General features: G+C 33.2%; 2 protein-coding genes and 1 long non-coding RNA gene across 3 annotated transcripts; 2 read left to right on the forward strand and 1 right to left on the reverse strand.

Moving 5' to 3' along the window:
• Positions 1-1057: 1057 nt before the first annotated feature.
• Positions 1058-4823, forward strand: LOC123907473 (F-box protein SKIP31). The gene is made up of 9 exons (XM_045957772.1): positions 1058-1376; positions 1553-1768; positions 2201-2274; positions 2578-2653; positions 2936-3046; positions 3377-3551; positions 3658-3776; positions 4356-4416; positions 4517-4823. The coding sequence occupies exons 1-9, from the start codon at positions 1299-1301 to the stop codon at positions 4585-4587; spliced, it is 981 nt and encodes a 326-aa protein (XP_045813728.1). The 5' UTR covers positions 1058-1298; the 3' UTR covers positions 4588-4823.
• An 818-nt stretch (positions 4824-5641) lies between these two features.
• LOC123907474 lies at positions 5642-8983 on the reverse strand. Its single transcript, XR_006809229.1, has 6 exons — positions 8554-8983; positions 8411-8460; positions 8007-8094; positions 7773-7866; positions 7433-7560; positions 5642-5984 (listed from the first exon to the last, which is right to left on the reverse strand). It is a non-coding gene; the product is annotated as an uncharacterized LOC123907474 (long non-coding RNA).
• Positions 8984-11533: 2550 nt separating this feature from the next.
• On the forward strand, positions 11534-14196 carry LOC123907475 (glycine-rich protein A3). The gene is made up of 3 exons (XM_045957773.1): positions 11534-11694; positions 12664-12964; positions 13611-14196. The coding sequence occupies exons 2-3, from the start codon at positions 12682-12684 to the stop codon at positions 13859-13861; spliced, it is 534 nt and encodes a 177-aa protein (XP_045813729.1). The 5' UTR covers positions 11534-11694; positions 12664-12681; the 3' UTR covers positions 13862-14196.
• Positions 14197-16394: the final 2198 nt, after the last annotated feature.

The following is a 16394-nucleotide window of genomic DNA, read 5'->3' on the forward strand; positions in this document are numbered from 1 at the left end:
ATATATTGTGAATTTGTATATTTAATTTTAAATTTAATTTTTAAATAATGTATCGCGTCGTATTGTATTGGGAATTTAAAATTTTCTTGTATCGGTATCGCATCATATCGGTATCGTGTCACGTATCGGGGCTTCATAGGTGTGCGGTGAGAGCAATAATTGGTCAATTCACTAAGATCAAACAAGAGGTATTGTCCCAAAATATAAGCAAAAATTGGTCAATCTAAGTGGATGTATTTAATCCAAATTTTTAACCAAATACATCAAATTTATTTTATTCATTTTTATTTATATTTTGAGATGAAGAGAGTATTTACGCTATATTTCCACACCAAGGCCAACAAGTGTTTACATTACATTTTCACTAAAGACGTAAAAGATGAGGAAAACTTACATAGGTACAAACTCAAATAATATTTTATTTTGACACACTGATAAAAAAAATTAAAACAAAAATATTATAATCACATCAATTAACATAATTTTTTATTTGTTTTCTCTTTAATTTTTGCTTGTTTTGTGAGTGTGTCTAATAATTCTTATTTATATTTGTGGCTATGAAAGAATTTTCGATATTGAGTATGTAAAAACATGACTTATATCAAACATTGTAGTTCATTTGATTATAAAAAAAAAACATTTTAGTTCATTTTTATTTCATGTGAGATTAATCAATCAAACATGACTTACATACATGGTTAGTGAGTAATTTTTTTTAAGTGTTAGTGGATAGTTATTATAATTTTAAAAAATAAATAAATAAAATTAATGAGGGTGAATATGGAATAAAATGAAAAATTATAAGCTATAAGTTCATACGCTACTTAAAATAGCATATCAAAAAACGCTATAACCTCATACGCTACTTGAAATAGCATATCAAAAAACGCTATAAGCCATTTAGAAAAACTTGTTACCAAACACTTTACATTTTTTTCAAACAAACTTATAAACTAGTTTAATAAGTTATAAATTAGTTTATTGGACTTACCGAAGAGTTCCATATGTGTGGGCCGTACTTGCATTTTCGACTATTTTTGTCAAAATCCAACACAAGTTCAGGATGTCCTTGTTGTGTAACTTTGAGATTCGTACATCACGACAGCCCATTCGTCACATTCAACGGGTCGGATCGACCCGAACAGATCCAACCGTTGATTTCGCTTTGGACCGAATCATCATCATCATCATCATCATCTACTCTCTTCCCGTTTCGTCCCGATTCCACAACCGTCTTCAAATTCCGGTCACCGGTGCATTCTCTCATCAATCCCCCTTCCCAGAATTTCTATGACACCATGACCTTTTCAGATGACGAAGACGAAAATCTAGCTCAATTTCTCGAATCAGAAGTCCTATCTGAGGTCTCTGATAAGGTATTCTAATTATTAACGATTCAATTTCAATTTTTTCTTATCAATTCATAATATGATTCTGTTAGATTATAAATAAATTAGGGTTTTCATTTGGGATCCAGTAATAAAAATTCAATTTTTTTCGTAGGTTTATTTGAAATTATGGTTTAATTTGTGTGACTGTTATTATATTACAGGAAGAGGAAAATGTTGAGGAACCTAAAGCAAAGAGAAAACGAGTAGAAGAAGCTGAGAGTAATAATCAGGGTACCAAACAGTGTTCTGGTTCATCATCTGAGCTTAAGAACTTTGCTGTCTGTAACCCCGGTGTGCCGAGAAGGATTGAGAGTGGTTTTTTCAGCAAAGTCCCACCAGAACTTTACCATCATATTCTTAAGTTTCTGTCATCTGAGGTTAACTCTTTGCCCTGGTTTTGTGACTTTTTATGTCCATGTTTAGATTTAGTTTTGCAGGTTCTTGATTAGCATTGATTATAATTTGAAGTTAGGATTTGTAGTTTATGCTTCTAGGATATAGCTTCTATAAAGTGAGCAAATTCACTTTAGAGAGTAATATCAGTCGTTGATAAACAAATTAATGGTTGATATTATATGAACATGCATACCAAATCATGGTTGGTTACAATATCAACCATTGATTTTATTACTACTTTACTAACTACTTACTTCAGAGGAGCCAAATTGTTTCCATCAAAACATGTTTCTTACACTCAAATTTCTTGGTTGACATCGACGTAGAATCAAACAAACATTATGTAGATGGGTTTCGCTGTCTTGTTGTTGCCTTGATATTTGAGTTAACCTAGAGTTTTTTGATGGGTGCAGGACCTTATTTCTTGTTCGCTAGTCTGTAGGTTTCTAAGTCATGCTGCATCTGATGAAGCTTTGTGGCGTCGCCTGTGAGTACATTTTGTTTTGCCTTACATTTTTGAGTTTTGTTGATAATTGTTGGATATTCAGCATAGGATAGTTGATTTGGGAATTTGGATCTGTGTCAATTAGCTAGTGTTGAAGCTCTAGTTGACGCAGGAGTGCCTGTCCCGTGTAAAGTGGAAGCTGTTGATTGCCTCTTATCAGCTTGGCTTTGAGGAGTGGGTCCTCCTTTACTTAATTAGTTCATTTTATTTATATTTTCTTATTCGGTTTGATTTTTACTGTTAGAAATTCGTGAACCATGATTGTTCCTATCAAAATTTGTTCAGATATTGTATGCGATGGGGTGTTCTTCCTCCTTCGAGGAAGTTAAGGGACTGCCCGTGGAAAAAGCTATACATTCAGGTACTGGCACATTTTTGCATTTTATTTTCTTTCGGATCCTTCATTATTCTTTTTTGTATAAGCATCCGTGAATCGGTGATTTGTGGTTGAGCATTTTGATGATATTAACTGAAACACTTTTTTTGAATAAGTATTAACTGAAATACTTAACTCAGGATGTTAGTTTTTTCATCTTTATTCTCCTGTAAACTGAATTTTGAGTTATTATTATTATTATAATATTATTCAGACCTTGATTTGTTAATTTGTGTGGATCTTGTTATTTGTTCTATGATTATGCAGCGTGATGAAAAAGACATGGGTGAACTTGTCAGAAGCTGCCAAAATGAGTTTAAGGAGTACTATATTCAAATGCAAGCAGCCAAGAGAAGTCAAGCACCTCATCCTTCACAGGTAGTGTGAGAACCTACTGGAACGCATAACTGTAAATCGATATATTGTGATATTTCCAACAATCTGAAAAATATGAAATGCTTATTTGCTTTTACTTCCTGGGAATGAGAGTTAGAGAAAGGGATAGCGCTGAAGTTTATATAGTAATGCTTATTTGCTTTTGCTCCTAGAGTCCTAGTATGATGGGGATTTGGGATTTCGTAGCATTTATCCCATGTTGTTCTCTTTATCTTTAATATTATGATGTCTTTTACTCTAAATACTTCATAACTATAAAAATATATGTCTCTTAACGATTTGTCATTTTCTCCCTATTTTCTGCATGTGAAGTTGAAGGATGATAGCATAATTCTTGACAAAACATTAGCTGATCAAGTCTCATCATGGAAAAGCAGCAGGGGCCTTAGTGACACAGTGGTGACTGACCATGCTTGTTCTGGGAAGACATGCTCGTACTACCAAATTGGAGATGTATTTATTTGTGAGAAGACCGGACAAGTTCATGGTGAGAAACATGACATTTTTCAACATTGAATTTTAAATCCTTTAGTTTTGTTAGAGCTTATAATGCCTTTTCTGATAAATGATTTGATATTATTTTCTTTTTCTAGTTTGTGATGAAACATGCAAAGAAGTAGGTATGGATCCCACCGATGAGCTTATGGTCTGTACAATATCAGGGCACTGTTTTGATAGTTTATTATCGCCATCCGAAATGGAGTCCGACTTTGTAAGTCTAAATATCTTTTAAACGTTTTTTTGTGCAATTCTTGTAAGTTGTTTTATGGCTTAGTGTTAGAAGTCCCGCATTGGCTAGAGATATGACATAGATAGCCTTTATAAGTGTAGTGCTTTGATAGATTATTATCGCCATCCGAAATGGAGCCCGACTTTGTAAGTCTAAATATCTTTTAAACGTTTTTTTGTGCAATTCTTGTAAGTTGTTTTATGGCTTAGTGTTAGAAGTCCCACATTGGCTAGAGATATGGCATAGATAGCCTTTATAAGTGTAGTGCAAACCTCAACTCTAAAGCTAGCTTTTGTGGTTGAGTATAGGCCTTCCTAATTCTAATACTTAGGTCAATACACATGCGTGCACGTTAATCTTGTGAGGGAAGTATCTATTATAGTATAGTCTCGACAATGTTAAGCTTATCTATCAGAATTAAGTTGATCACATCTTTTATATACACTGCTTTGAAAGAAGAAAGAAAAAAAAACACACATCTTTATATACATAGCTTTCTTGTTTTTTCTTGACAATTATAGCTGTCCTTCCTGATGGTTTCTCATTCATTTGAAATTTCAGGAGCAGCAGCAAGGTGTTACAACAGATGAGGAAGAACCATTTATGGGATCTGGCCGTTTTGGTAAACTCATCTCATTTGGCTCTTGATCATTTTGTTTTAAAATTAGTTTTGTACTGTTGCATGTGCATCTCAATACGACGCTTCTGTTCAATTTTGACAGCACGAGCTTATTTGCTGGGATACAATTGTGCTGATGAAAAGGAGCTTGAAGCTACTTTGAGGTATTGCTGATCTCCATATAGCACTTCTGGAGTGGATGATCTCATGTCTCATCATTTACCTACTGAGCATAAAAGATATCAGATGTCCTTTTAGTTTCTCTTGGCATAAGAATATCTGATTAGTCTTCCTGTAAAACTTTGGTTTGTCTTATTGGCATTATATTATTAGTTGTAATGTTGTATGCTTTATGCTAATAGTCGTGCTTTAATATATAGTTGAATCCATTAGAATAATTTTTCTTTTAACATCACTACAATTGTTGGTTTTTCATGTATTGAAAATTTGCTAAGAAAGTAGATCATTAGAGGAGTAGAGACTCTTCTAAAACAGTTAACTAACCGAACTGGAGTAGAGAATTCTCTAGTATCGGCAATAAGCAACTGACTAAGCTGAACCGGACATGTCCATAACCTGTCCAAACATCTATACAAGCATCTTCTTTTTGATACAAGTGACAAATTTTCACCTTTCTATTCACCTCAACTGGTCGTGGCATACGCTGAAAAGCCTCCACCCAACTACACTCGCGGCTGCACCCCTTTAGACATTTGACCACAACCTCATAATCCACATAAAGCTCTACTACCAAAAAGTCCTATTACTACCTCTACTGCTATTCAGTCAAATGTCGATGCAAATTTTTACCGGCTGAGCTGTACTTACAAAGCATTTTATCTTTTATTCTATTCACATTTCTTTTTATTTGTTTTTTAGGTGAAAAAATGGTTGCGTCGGTTGAAGTAATTTTTTCACATATAACCATTTAATAATTTAGATTTTGGTGATCTTTGCATGTATAATAACTAGTAACCGACCCGTGCGATGCACGGGTTTGGAAGAACGTCATATATATAACAATCATGGTTGTTGTCAATCATGGATGCTATGAGCCAAATGAAGTTAGTCATAAGCATACAAAAATTAATCAAATTGGTTCATTTGGCTGAACGTCAAATTTATTTCAATCATGAATGCTGTCAATCAAGTGAGTGAAGCATATATCATTACAAATATAGGATGTTTTAAATTAAGAAGAATTTTGTGAAGGACATGATAGCAAGTCCCAAAATAGAATTCATCCTTCCTGTATTCTTCAATATAGGAGACTTTTCTAGGTCAATCTCATTATATCCAAATTCAATTTACAAAAACAACCACATAAATTATCATTATCATTACAATATGAAGGGAAAAAAAAAGTTTCAATGCACAATAAGGATGCAAAAGTACATTATTTCTCTCTTCCTCTAAACAATAATTCAAAAATAATCACAGCTCCTTTTTTCCATTAATTTGGTTGATAACTTCAAGCTCCAAGTCCCTCTTTAGGCAATCATGTCGCATATAGATCTAAGGCCCCAAACCAAATTGATAGTCTTCTATCATATCCTACAATCTAAAATTCCCTGCATAAAATTTGGAAATTCATCATATCTGAGATAAAAAGATAACTATATTGAATGTTACCAGCATGATTTACCATTGGTTTCAACTCCACAACCAAGTGCAACAATGTAAACATAGCTATATTGAATCTTTTTATTCGATTAGAGTCTAGAGACCTAATGTGTGAATGGTATACTGGACACAACCTTCCCGGCTGCCACAGTCAACTAATATTATGACAGAAAACAAAGTATAAGTGCGACGGTACTGTTGTATGGCTTACCCTACTGTGTAAGTGCAAGAATATGATTCTAAACTATGGTTGCACTCCCAGTTGTGGCGGCAAAATACCGACAAATGCATGTGATGCTGCTGCAATTGTAATTGCGGACTGTAATTTAGAACTATTAATAATCATCACTGCTTTTATTAGAGGAGTAAATTAGCATTGATACTCAATAGTTCGGACTACTTAGTCCCTTAAATTTATCTTCAGCATCGAACTAAGAATAATCATCACCGCTGTAATTTAGAACTATGAATAATCATCATCACTGCTTTTTTACAATGGACTAATGTTCTTGTCTGCTGATCATATAAAGTTGGAGTCCAATGCATAATATATACACCATGGAGAAACACCTCTAAATAAGCAAACTTAATAAGCTAACATTTTTGCTTTCTAAAATGAAGTAATTTTGTCATACCTGAATAAATAAGCTAAGAAATTATCAGTTATCACTAATTCTTTCACTAATTGCATACAAATGATGGTTTAGAAAAGCACAAATAGTAAGACCACAAAGCCATCAATTTTTCATATCGAGACATTTACTCAAACACCTTGAGTGCTCACTTTCACAATCAAAGAGAGTTTTCAAACACAATCAAAGCTATGTACCTCACCAATTGTCACTAAAGTAAGGAATTCAAAGGCTCACAATAATTCTTTATATCTAAATCAAACTAAAAGTAATTAAAAGTATCTATTTATATGGTGATAGAGGCATCACAAAAACACTATCCACAAACCCAAACAAACTTGACAGCATACACAATACAATTCATTCTAATCATATTTTTATGTGTATATGTTTTGAATAAAAAATTGAAACTACACAAATATTTAAACAATGAGTTCAGAAAAATAGTAATAAAAAAAATATTTTTCATATTACATAGAGAGGTCAAGGAAAATAAATGCAATTGTTTTTGGATAGGGTTTAGAGCACAAAATCTGCATAAGATTGTTGTAAGAATTTCACTAATAATTGTACTGTATGAGTGAGGGAGTCAAAAAATACCTATACCTATAATTATACATTTGTACTATGAAATGAAGCCATGATATATTCTTAAAGCTTAGTTTCAACTTTCAACTTAGTACTACCTACAAGCAGAATACTAAAATAAGTCTGCATTCTCTTGAATACATCACAAGAAACACAGTTAAAGCATATAATAGTACCTCTTCCTCATAACTACTTTCATCATTCTTAAATTTCTTCAACTCAGCTTCCTTCTTTTGATGAACCTCTTCTAGCTTTTGCTTTTTTGCACTCACTGCCTGTACTTCTTCCTCAGCCTGCCTCTTGCCTATATCAAAGTCACAAAATCCAGTTGAAATATACAACATAAACAATTCTAATTTTCATAAAATCAGCTGCACCAATCAACAACACCCTAGCTAAAATTAACATCAACATATAATACACGTGCCACTTAAAGATGATGTTGGAAATTATAATTTTACACTTAGGAAAAAGGATTATCAAGAAAATCAACAATCTTAATTCTTAGTTTCTTACCTACTGGATCCGTCGAAACTTTTGTTTCTTAGTTTCTTACCTACTGGCGTTCAACTTTCTTTTCAGAAAATAATCATGAATATAAACATCAAGCCTGAAGCATAACAGACAAACAGATGAACATCAACATAACATGATCCTCAAGACCAAAATCAAATAAACCAGAAACAAACACAAAAAAGAAAACAAATTCTAGAGTGTAAAAAATGCCAAGCATTTAGCATGTCCACATACATTTTATCAGCTTCCCAATTACTTTGAGCTTGACCCAAAGTTGGCTTCATATTGACAAACCCAAATTCCTAACAGCTTGTGGTATTCTCTGCAAAGAAAAAAAAAACTTAGTTTTAGAACCCTTTATCAAACATGAAAATCAACCATACTTCTAAATTTGTCATTGTTCTGTCAATCAAACTTATTAAATTTGTCATCATTCATAATCAAGAAGATAATGAAATGATAAAACTTCTATTGTTTATAACTTAAGTAGAATGTATATTTAATCTAAACAACTATAACTCAAATTGATGGGATGAGGCTTCTATTTCTTTGCAAGAAGATGATGAACAAATCAGCAAGAAGGATACATGAAAAATAGAAGAAAACCCAGCAAAGAAACAGAAAAACATAAACCAAACCTAAAATTGAGAACCCAAAAATTGAAACTGAGCTGCCTCTTTCATAGAGCCTGCAAAAAACAACACAGAAAACCAGTTAGAGAGATTAATATTCACAAATTGAGAAAGATGAAATCTAGAAGATGAATTTCGAGATACATCACCATCCACCATAACCACCACATTTCACCACCACCTCAAATCTTCAATCATCCTAACCAACAAAAAAAAAAAACAACAGAAAAAAAAAAGCAAATAAATGTATAGAAAGAAATATCGAACCAGAGGAAAGAAGGAGAAAGAAGCTCTGTCACCGCCGTCGTCAAACACCGCCGTGTTACCGCGAAACACCACCGGAACTCTCTATATCGGTCGGAACTCTCTGTCACCCGCCGGCAAATCTCTCACTCGGCCACTCCCTCATAGGTGGTGGTGGTGGTGGCGGTGGTTGCGATTGTGAAGGACAAGGACGAGATGGAGGACGAGATGGAGGGTGAGAGAAAGAGTTTGACAACCTTGAGGGTATAGCATTGAGGAATTGGTGGGATTCTTTCTTAACAGAGAGATGAAATCTGTGGGCTGAACCAAATCTGTGTTCTGATTGAGTTGGTTTACTTGCTGTCATCTTGTGTTTAGTGGAGCTTTTCAATTGGTGCAAGGAAAGGCCCAACAGGATTGATGCAGGCTGAATCATTGCAACCATATAGAAGTTTCTAGTTGCCACCATGTGGTTTTCTAAGCATATAATAAGTGTCAATTAACTATTGGATAGAATATTAGGGTTACCAAAGGACAAGCAAATTAGGTTAGATGAAATGGAAACCTAGAGGTGGCAATATGTGATTGGTCAACATGGAAAAATGTAGGAGATTGATTGGGCAAGAAATTAGGGTTTGCATTTGGTGGTTGAAAAACCACTCATCCTTTAGTATATAGAGATATCAGAATGAGATTCCATGCATCAAACAAAGTTGAGAAAAGGTAAAGAATCAACAACAAAAGGTGGGAATCAGATTTCCCATTCCCGTAGTTGAGAAAAGGGGACTCATGATAGGATGATATTGCCTTTGAGATAATTTATTTCATTTTCTTCTCTATAATTTAGATTCTACTTGACTAATGATTACTCCTTTTAATAAAATTTCAATTTATGATGCTCCATTACACATGAAAAGCCAAATAAAAAAATAGACGAAGCAAGTGCTTCGACGACTGAAGCACCAGACCCCCAATTGGTAAATCCCATTCTTTGTCATGATTTTCTTTTGTGCATACATTTTTTTATTACAAAATTAAGGAAAAAGAAAATATAACTACACTCTCTCAGACCATACCTTAGCCGTTTTTTACTCTAACACAAAAGTGCTGCAAAGAATGGCTTGACACTTATACGACTTGGACGGGTACGATAAGTGAAACTATAGCCTATATAGTTATTTATACAATGGTATAAATATATGAAAATTCCCTCACAATGTTGATAAAACCTGATGAAATAAAATAGGCAAGAATTATGTCCTAGACTAAGGTTCATGTGCACACCTTCGAAACATACCGTTTGGTTGGAAGTAGATGGAGGAAAAGTGAGAGGGTGATTTTGACCAAAAAAAATTTCTTTTTATTAAATATTTTTTTTTTTAAAAAAAAACGTTTTTTATTCTTGAAAAAAAATTATTATTTTTTTTAAAAATGTTCTCTCACATTTTAAAATGTTCTATGAATTTAAAATATTCTCTTTACCAATTTAAAACGTTTTTTTAAAAAGATTTAATAAAAAGAAACTTTTTTTGGTCAAGATTACTCCCTCGCATTCATCTACTTCGAACCAAACAGACCCAGATATACACAAATTTATCGGAATTAAATGCCTATCAGAGAGAAACGTACAGTATGTGTAATCAAACTGGCTGAATTATTATTTGAAAAGAAATAATCATCATGTGGTATAGGAAAGGAAATTATGTGAAATAAATAAGATCAAAGAGATAACCATCTTTCTTAATTGCTACTAAACCGAAATATGATGAGATTAATTTTGCATTAGTGCTTTGTCTAATGACTAGTAAGGAAAAACGTGTGGCCACATAAATTGCTTTCATGACCTTTGATCAAAAGCTCTACCCAATACATCGATCACCATGTGCTTCTTTAGGCTAAAATATTTCAATACCATTAATAAAATAAAATACTTCAATATAAGAGTAAAATATTAATTTAACATCCAAAAATATATTTGGTTACTACTATCTAAAAGGATAAGAAATGACATTGAATAATTATCCATATACGTATATACTTAAATCTAAAAGTAATTTGTGAATTGACCAATAAAAAGGACTCGTCAAATAATAAAATAAATAAAATATAAATTTAAATAATTAATATTACTATATTATCAAATAATAAATCAATAAAATGCATATATAAAATATTGGAACGTTACATTTTGCATTAAATCAAGAAAATTAACTATAGTTAACTAAAGTTCTTAAATACCGTGTAAACAAAATTTTTTTGTTAATATGTGTGACCGGATGAAGTATCCTCATAAAATTTTTGTTAATGCTTAAAAATTAAAATACACAAATTCTAAAAAATAATTTCATACATTTATTTTTTTTAACATTTTTGCACAATTCAATAGTACTTTTTTTTTGGTACAAAGTACTTCTTTAGGAGTTAGGATCCTCTCCATTTCCAATTATTTCCATTTCCTCCATTATTATATAGTTTTGGGAATATAAATGCAAAAATGTGACATCAAGTGGGTCCAAATGTCATTTATACACCCCAAAATATTTAAAAACTTTGGTAATGGAAGAAATGGAAAACATAAGAAATGAAGAGGATCTCAACTCCTTCTTTAGTATTTTTAATACCAAAAAAAAAAGTTAATCTACTTTTCAATTTCACGTTTTTTGGCATGAAAGCTCAAGAGTCACAATGAGTTGATGAAACGATGACTTCAGGTGTCAATGACAATGTCATTGAATGAGTGGTGATTTTCTCAACCTATTTTGTTTGCTAAAACAATTTATCCAAATAAAAAAAAAACGAGAATTGCCACGTGTCATTAGGTAAGAGGTGCAGTCGCATTCTTAGACGCGTCAATAACGCGTAACTTGTATTATCCGAATCCGAGTTTCCGCTTTTAATTGATGATGATAACGATTTCTTCTTCAATCTCAAAATAAAACCAACGCATAACCTCTCTCTATAAATATCAAATCCCTACTTTTTCTCTCCCTCCATAGTTTCAATTTCTCAACTTCACAATCTCATCATCATCATTCCAAAATATCTCTGTGAGTTCTTTCTTTCTTTCTCTTCATTCTTCCTAATTCATTAACACTAATTACAATTATTCGTTCATAATTTGGTACAACAATCTTTTTACCCCTTTTCTGATTTCATTTTATGTTTCTTTACCAAAAATTGTACTTCTGTGAATTTTTATTATGTTCATGCTTATTGGATCAATGTCATGCCTTAATTTAATAGTAATGTTCGTTCCTATATGATTATAAAATAAAATTTCTTGATCAATTCAATTCATATATGCTTGTTAAGAAAATCAATTCTTTATCAAAAAAATATGATTATAATATTAGATGATGTGTCCAAAAAAAAAAAAATAGATGATGCGTTTGTTGGTTTCTCCTGAGATAAAACAAAATAGTGTTGTTTACCAGCAAAGAAAGTTTGGTCTCTTATGGTCAAAGTTCGATCATTGACTTTTGCTTATGAAAAAAAAAAAACCCCACTTTTTGTGTCTGATAGGTTCTTTGACGGAAATTAATATTTGAATTACTCCCTCGGCTCAAAATAATTGTCGTATTTGACAAATGCACATTGTCGATGCACTTTTTTATCATTAATATCTTTAGCGGTGTATTATTAAAAATTACGAAAAATTTATATTTTGATAGTACTTATCGAGATAAATCTAACCGGATCTCATATGTTAATATTTGTCTTTTATACATTAGTAATATGGTAAAGTGCACACAGTGAAATTGTGACAATTATTTTGAGACGGAGGGAGTATCGGTTAACTATTATTATTAGTCCATAATGAAAACGAAAGTTTTGATTTTGCATCCATAATAGGTATAACCTTGGCAATTTAGCAAACATGGAAATGAGAATCCCTATTTTGTGTTTATTTATTTTTATTTTTTTTTCTATATGTGATTTTGTGTTCATGATTAAATAACTTAATAATTTAGCCAATGTGTTACTCTATTGATTAATTTTTTATTCTGAATGATTAGGTTTTGTTGATCTGAAAAATGGGAGGTGGAAAAGACAATCATGATGAATCTGACAAAGGAGTTTTCTCAAGTTTAGCTCACGGGTTAGCTCAAGGTGCTCATGGTTACCCACCTGGTGCTTACCCTCCACCACCAGGGGCATATCCTCCGCCACATGGATACCCTCCACATCAAGGGGGTTATCCTCCGGCTGGTTACCCTCCTGCTGGTTATCCTCCTGCTGGTTATCCTCATGGTGGTTATCCACCTGCTGGTTACCCACCTGCTGGTTACCCTGGTCCATCTGCTCCACATGCCCCAGGTATGTCTCTTCCTTTATTCTTATTTTCACTGTTAGCTCTTCAATTAATTGATTGTTACAATGACTTGATAGATGACACTGTATTATTGTTATGAAGTTTTTGAAGCTACTTTAGGCTCTTGAGTTAGCTCAAATTAGTTGAGTTAATGTTTTCTTTTAAACTAATGCATAGAGTTTAACATGTATGATTTTTGTTGCAATTTACAAATGTCGGATTGTTTAGCTAAAAACAATTCATGAGAGCTTTCTTTGACTGTGTGTAACTGGTAGTTTGATTTGTGAATGAGTCATCATCACCACATTTTTTCGACCTCATTGCAGTTATTCCTACTTTCTTTTGGTGTGATCTACTATATTTGGAACTTTCTTTGACTATATTAATTTTGTGAGTGCATTCATTGGCAAGACTTTCTTTGTTGAAACTTTGATTTTTAAATTGTGAGTTTATAATTACTACGTTTTTTGTCCTCAATCTTTGACATTCTCAACAGTAACTTTAGTCTTTGTCTACTATCTTTGAAACTTGTTATGTTGTTTATTTAAACCTATTCAACTGATGCATTTTCTATTTGAAAGTTTTTCTTCTCTGCTGTCTATAACCGAAGTAATATGCTTGAAGGTAACTAACTTCTCCGCTTTACATCAGGGCCTTATGGGCATGCTGGGCATGCTGGGCATGGCGGTATCGGTGGGCTGCTTGCTGGTGGTGCTGCAGCGGCAGCTGCTGCATACGGCGCTCACCATATTTCCCATGGCCATTATGGACATGGAGGATATGGTCACATGCCTCATGGGAAATTCAAGCATGGCAAGTTCAAGCACGGAAAATTCGGCAAGCATGGGAAATTTAAGCATGGAAAGTTTGGCAAGCATGGTATGTTCAGGAAGTGGAAGTGATCACATCTATCAATGTATATATAACCATGATTCCAAACGACACTGCTGCTGCTGATTGTTTTTTAAATAATCCTTACTTGATATGACGCGGATCTATACTTGGTTGAACTCTTTTTATTGCTTGTTTGTTTGTTGACATTGATGGCATGATCCATTGATTAATTCTGTGCAAGCTTGGTGTTGCTGTAGCTAAAGGCATTACTCAAGTTCTTGCCTATTTTGTTTTGCTGTACATTACTAGTTACTGCCATTTTCTTTTTTAACCTTGGTTGGTTTATCCTATTAGATGGAGATTGGATCTATATAGTAAAATTAGACCTCTTGTTCGTAGAGTATATCGGTTGATTTATATTGACTTACCAAATCGGTTGACTTTTTCATCCTTAGAAGAATGATCTTTTAAAGAAGCTACACACAATAGCTACATTTTTGCTATTTAAATGAAATTCCAATGAGAGTTTTTAATTACTTTTTTATAAACCATACTATTTCACATTAGTTTATGAAGTTAGTATATCACAAACATCATATTAGCAATTTTTCTTTGAAATTGTGCAGCTCCGCAGAAACTTGTCTAACAATTTACCAAGTTATCACCATAATGAATTAAATTATGTTTTTTTACGATGAAATAGGCAAGTTTTTGAATTAAATTATGTTTTTTACGATGAAATCATTATGTCTATCATAATGAAATAAGTTATATCCGTCACAATGATTTAGATGATTCATGTTCGTCATAAAAGAGGTTATACGCACTTAAAATAAAAGACATTGAAATTTACGTTAGTATTATATACCTTTTGCTTTCACCTGTCAAATATTAAGTTAAATGATTAAAATGACCATCTACTAAAAATATCTTGATGCACATTTGGTGATTTATGTTGGTCCTAACTTGAACCGGATTCAAATATGAACACCTGCAATAAGTGCATCAAAGCATGATATTGTACATCGTGAGCGAATGACAGGTAGTGTTCGCCGCAAAATAAGAAATATTCGGAGAGTGATTCCCATTTGAAGCAAATATAAAACGCAATGTGAACACCCCCTTTGACGAGTAGAAATCGTCTAAACCATATGAGTTTGTTTAAGGCGAGTGTTGTTCATCTCAAATACCAAAATGGTGAAATAATTTTGTCTTCAAAACTGATAAATTTAACCACCGTTTGAAACCTCATCAGCTTGTACAATGGATATTCATTTAACCAAATACAAGCTGATAAGTTTATCTAATTCACGGCGAATGATATTCATATCAAAAGAAAATTAAGAAAAATGACAAGACTGGAAAAATCATGCACTGATATATAAATGAAGTTTTTCGGACTATTATCTTAGTCATTCACCCACATTTTTCCTCTCTAGTTAAGAAAATAATAGACAGATGGACAAAAATGACATAAGAGAATACATTCTTGTCTTTGATGAAGCCCGCACAAATAGAATTTTAGATGGAAAACTCATAATGAAAAGGTAAAAATAGGTCTTTTGACAATGCTCCGCGTTAGCCGCCACGCCACCCTCTCCTTTTTCCTCCTTAACCGTCTAAACCACCGCCACCCTCCCTCTCACACATCAGTTGCTTCCTCTCCTTGTTCTTCGACTCTACCGGGAAACCGCCGCACATTTCACTCCCAACCGCCATGATGTAGCTTTGCGGCGTGGTGGTGCGACGAGGACATTCTCTGCACCACCATCTTCGACGTTCTCCTGCTCATAAAGCGAACTCAGTTGCAGTTTGCTATCTAGAAAGCAAACTCTTTCTTTCATTAATTTTTTCATTCGATGGGGGCGCAGACGTTGCGTTTGAGTATAAAGTATTGTCACTCGCTATGTAGAGTGCGAACAGTTCTAACTTTCGCTCTTTAGAGTGCGAACTCAATTTACACTTTTACACTTTAACTACTGTACCTAATAAAAATGTGACTATTATCTAATATCAAATTTTAATTTTCCATTGGAGCAGTTATGACATTATCGGCCAATCACACACCGTAAATATAACTATACTGAATTGTTACTTTATTTGATATGACAAAGTTTACATTCATACTTGCAATAGACATGTATCAAGGCTACAAAGAGTCGATAAGTTTGACATAAAATAGAAAATTAGGTGAATGAATGGTTCACACTTTAACTTGTGAACTGTGTTTCATTCATAACTATTTCATGGGAGATGAGAGAAGGGTGGAATGGACAAAAAAATTTGATTTTTATAAGGTTCACATCATAGAAAGAGAACTCAGTTTGCCGTTTGCTATCTAGAAAGCGAACTTTCCCCCCCTAATTTTTGCTATTTACACACTCGCTTTCTAAGTAGTGAGAAGAGTAAATTTGGAATATCAGAAGACGCATATGTATGCCGGGGGTGCGAGAAGTAAAACTGAAAATAACATAAGTGTATGTTATATCAACCCACCAGATAGACAGCATGAAGCCCAACACAGGTTAGATAATATAATATAATATAATATTGGTTTTGAATCCGACCCATAACCCGATTCCAGTTGCAAGTTGAAGCAAG

Source organism: Trifolium pratense, linkage group LG2 (assembly GCF_020283565.1).
Source record: "Trifolium pratense cultivar HEN17-A07 linkage group LG2, ARS_RC_1.1, whole genome shotgun sequence".
In the NCBI taxonomy this organism is placed as follows: Eukaryota; Viridiplantae; Streptophyta; class Magnoliopsida; order Fabales; family Fabaceae; genus Trifolium; species Trifolium pratense.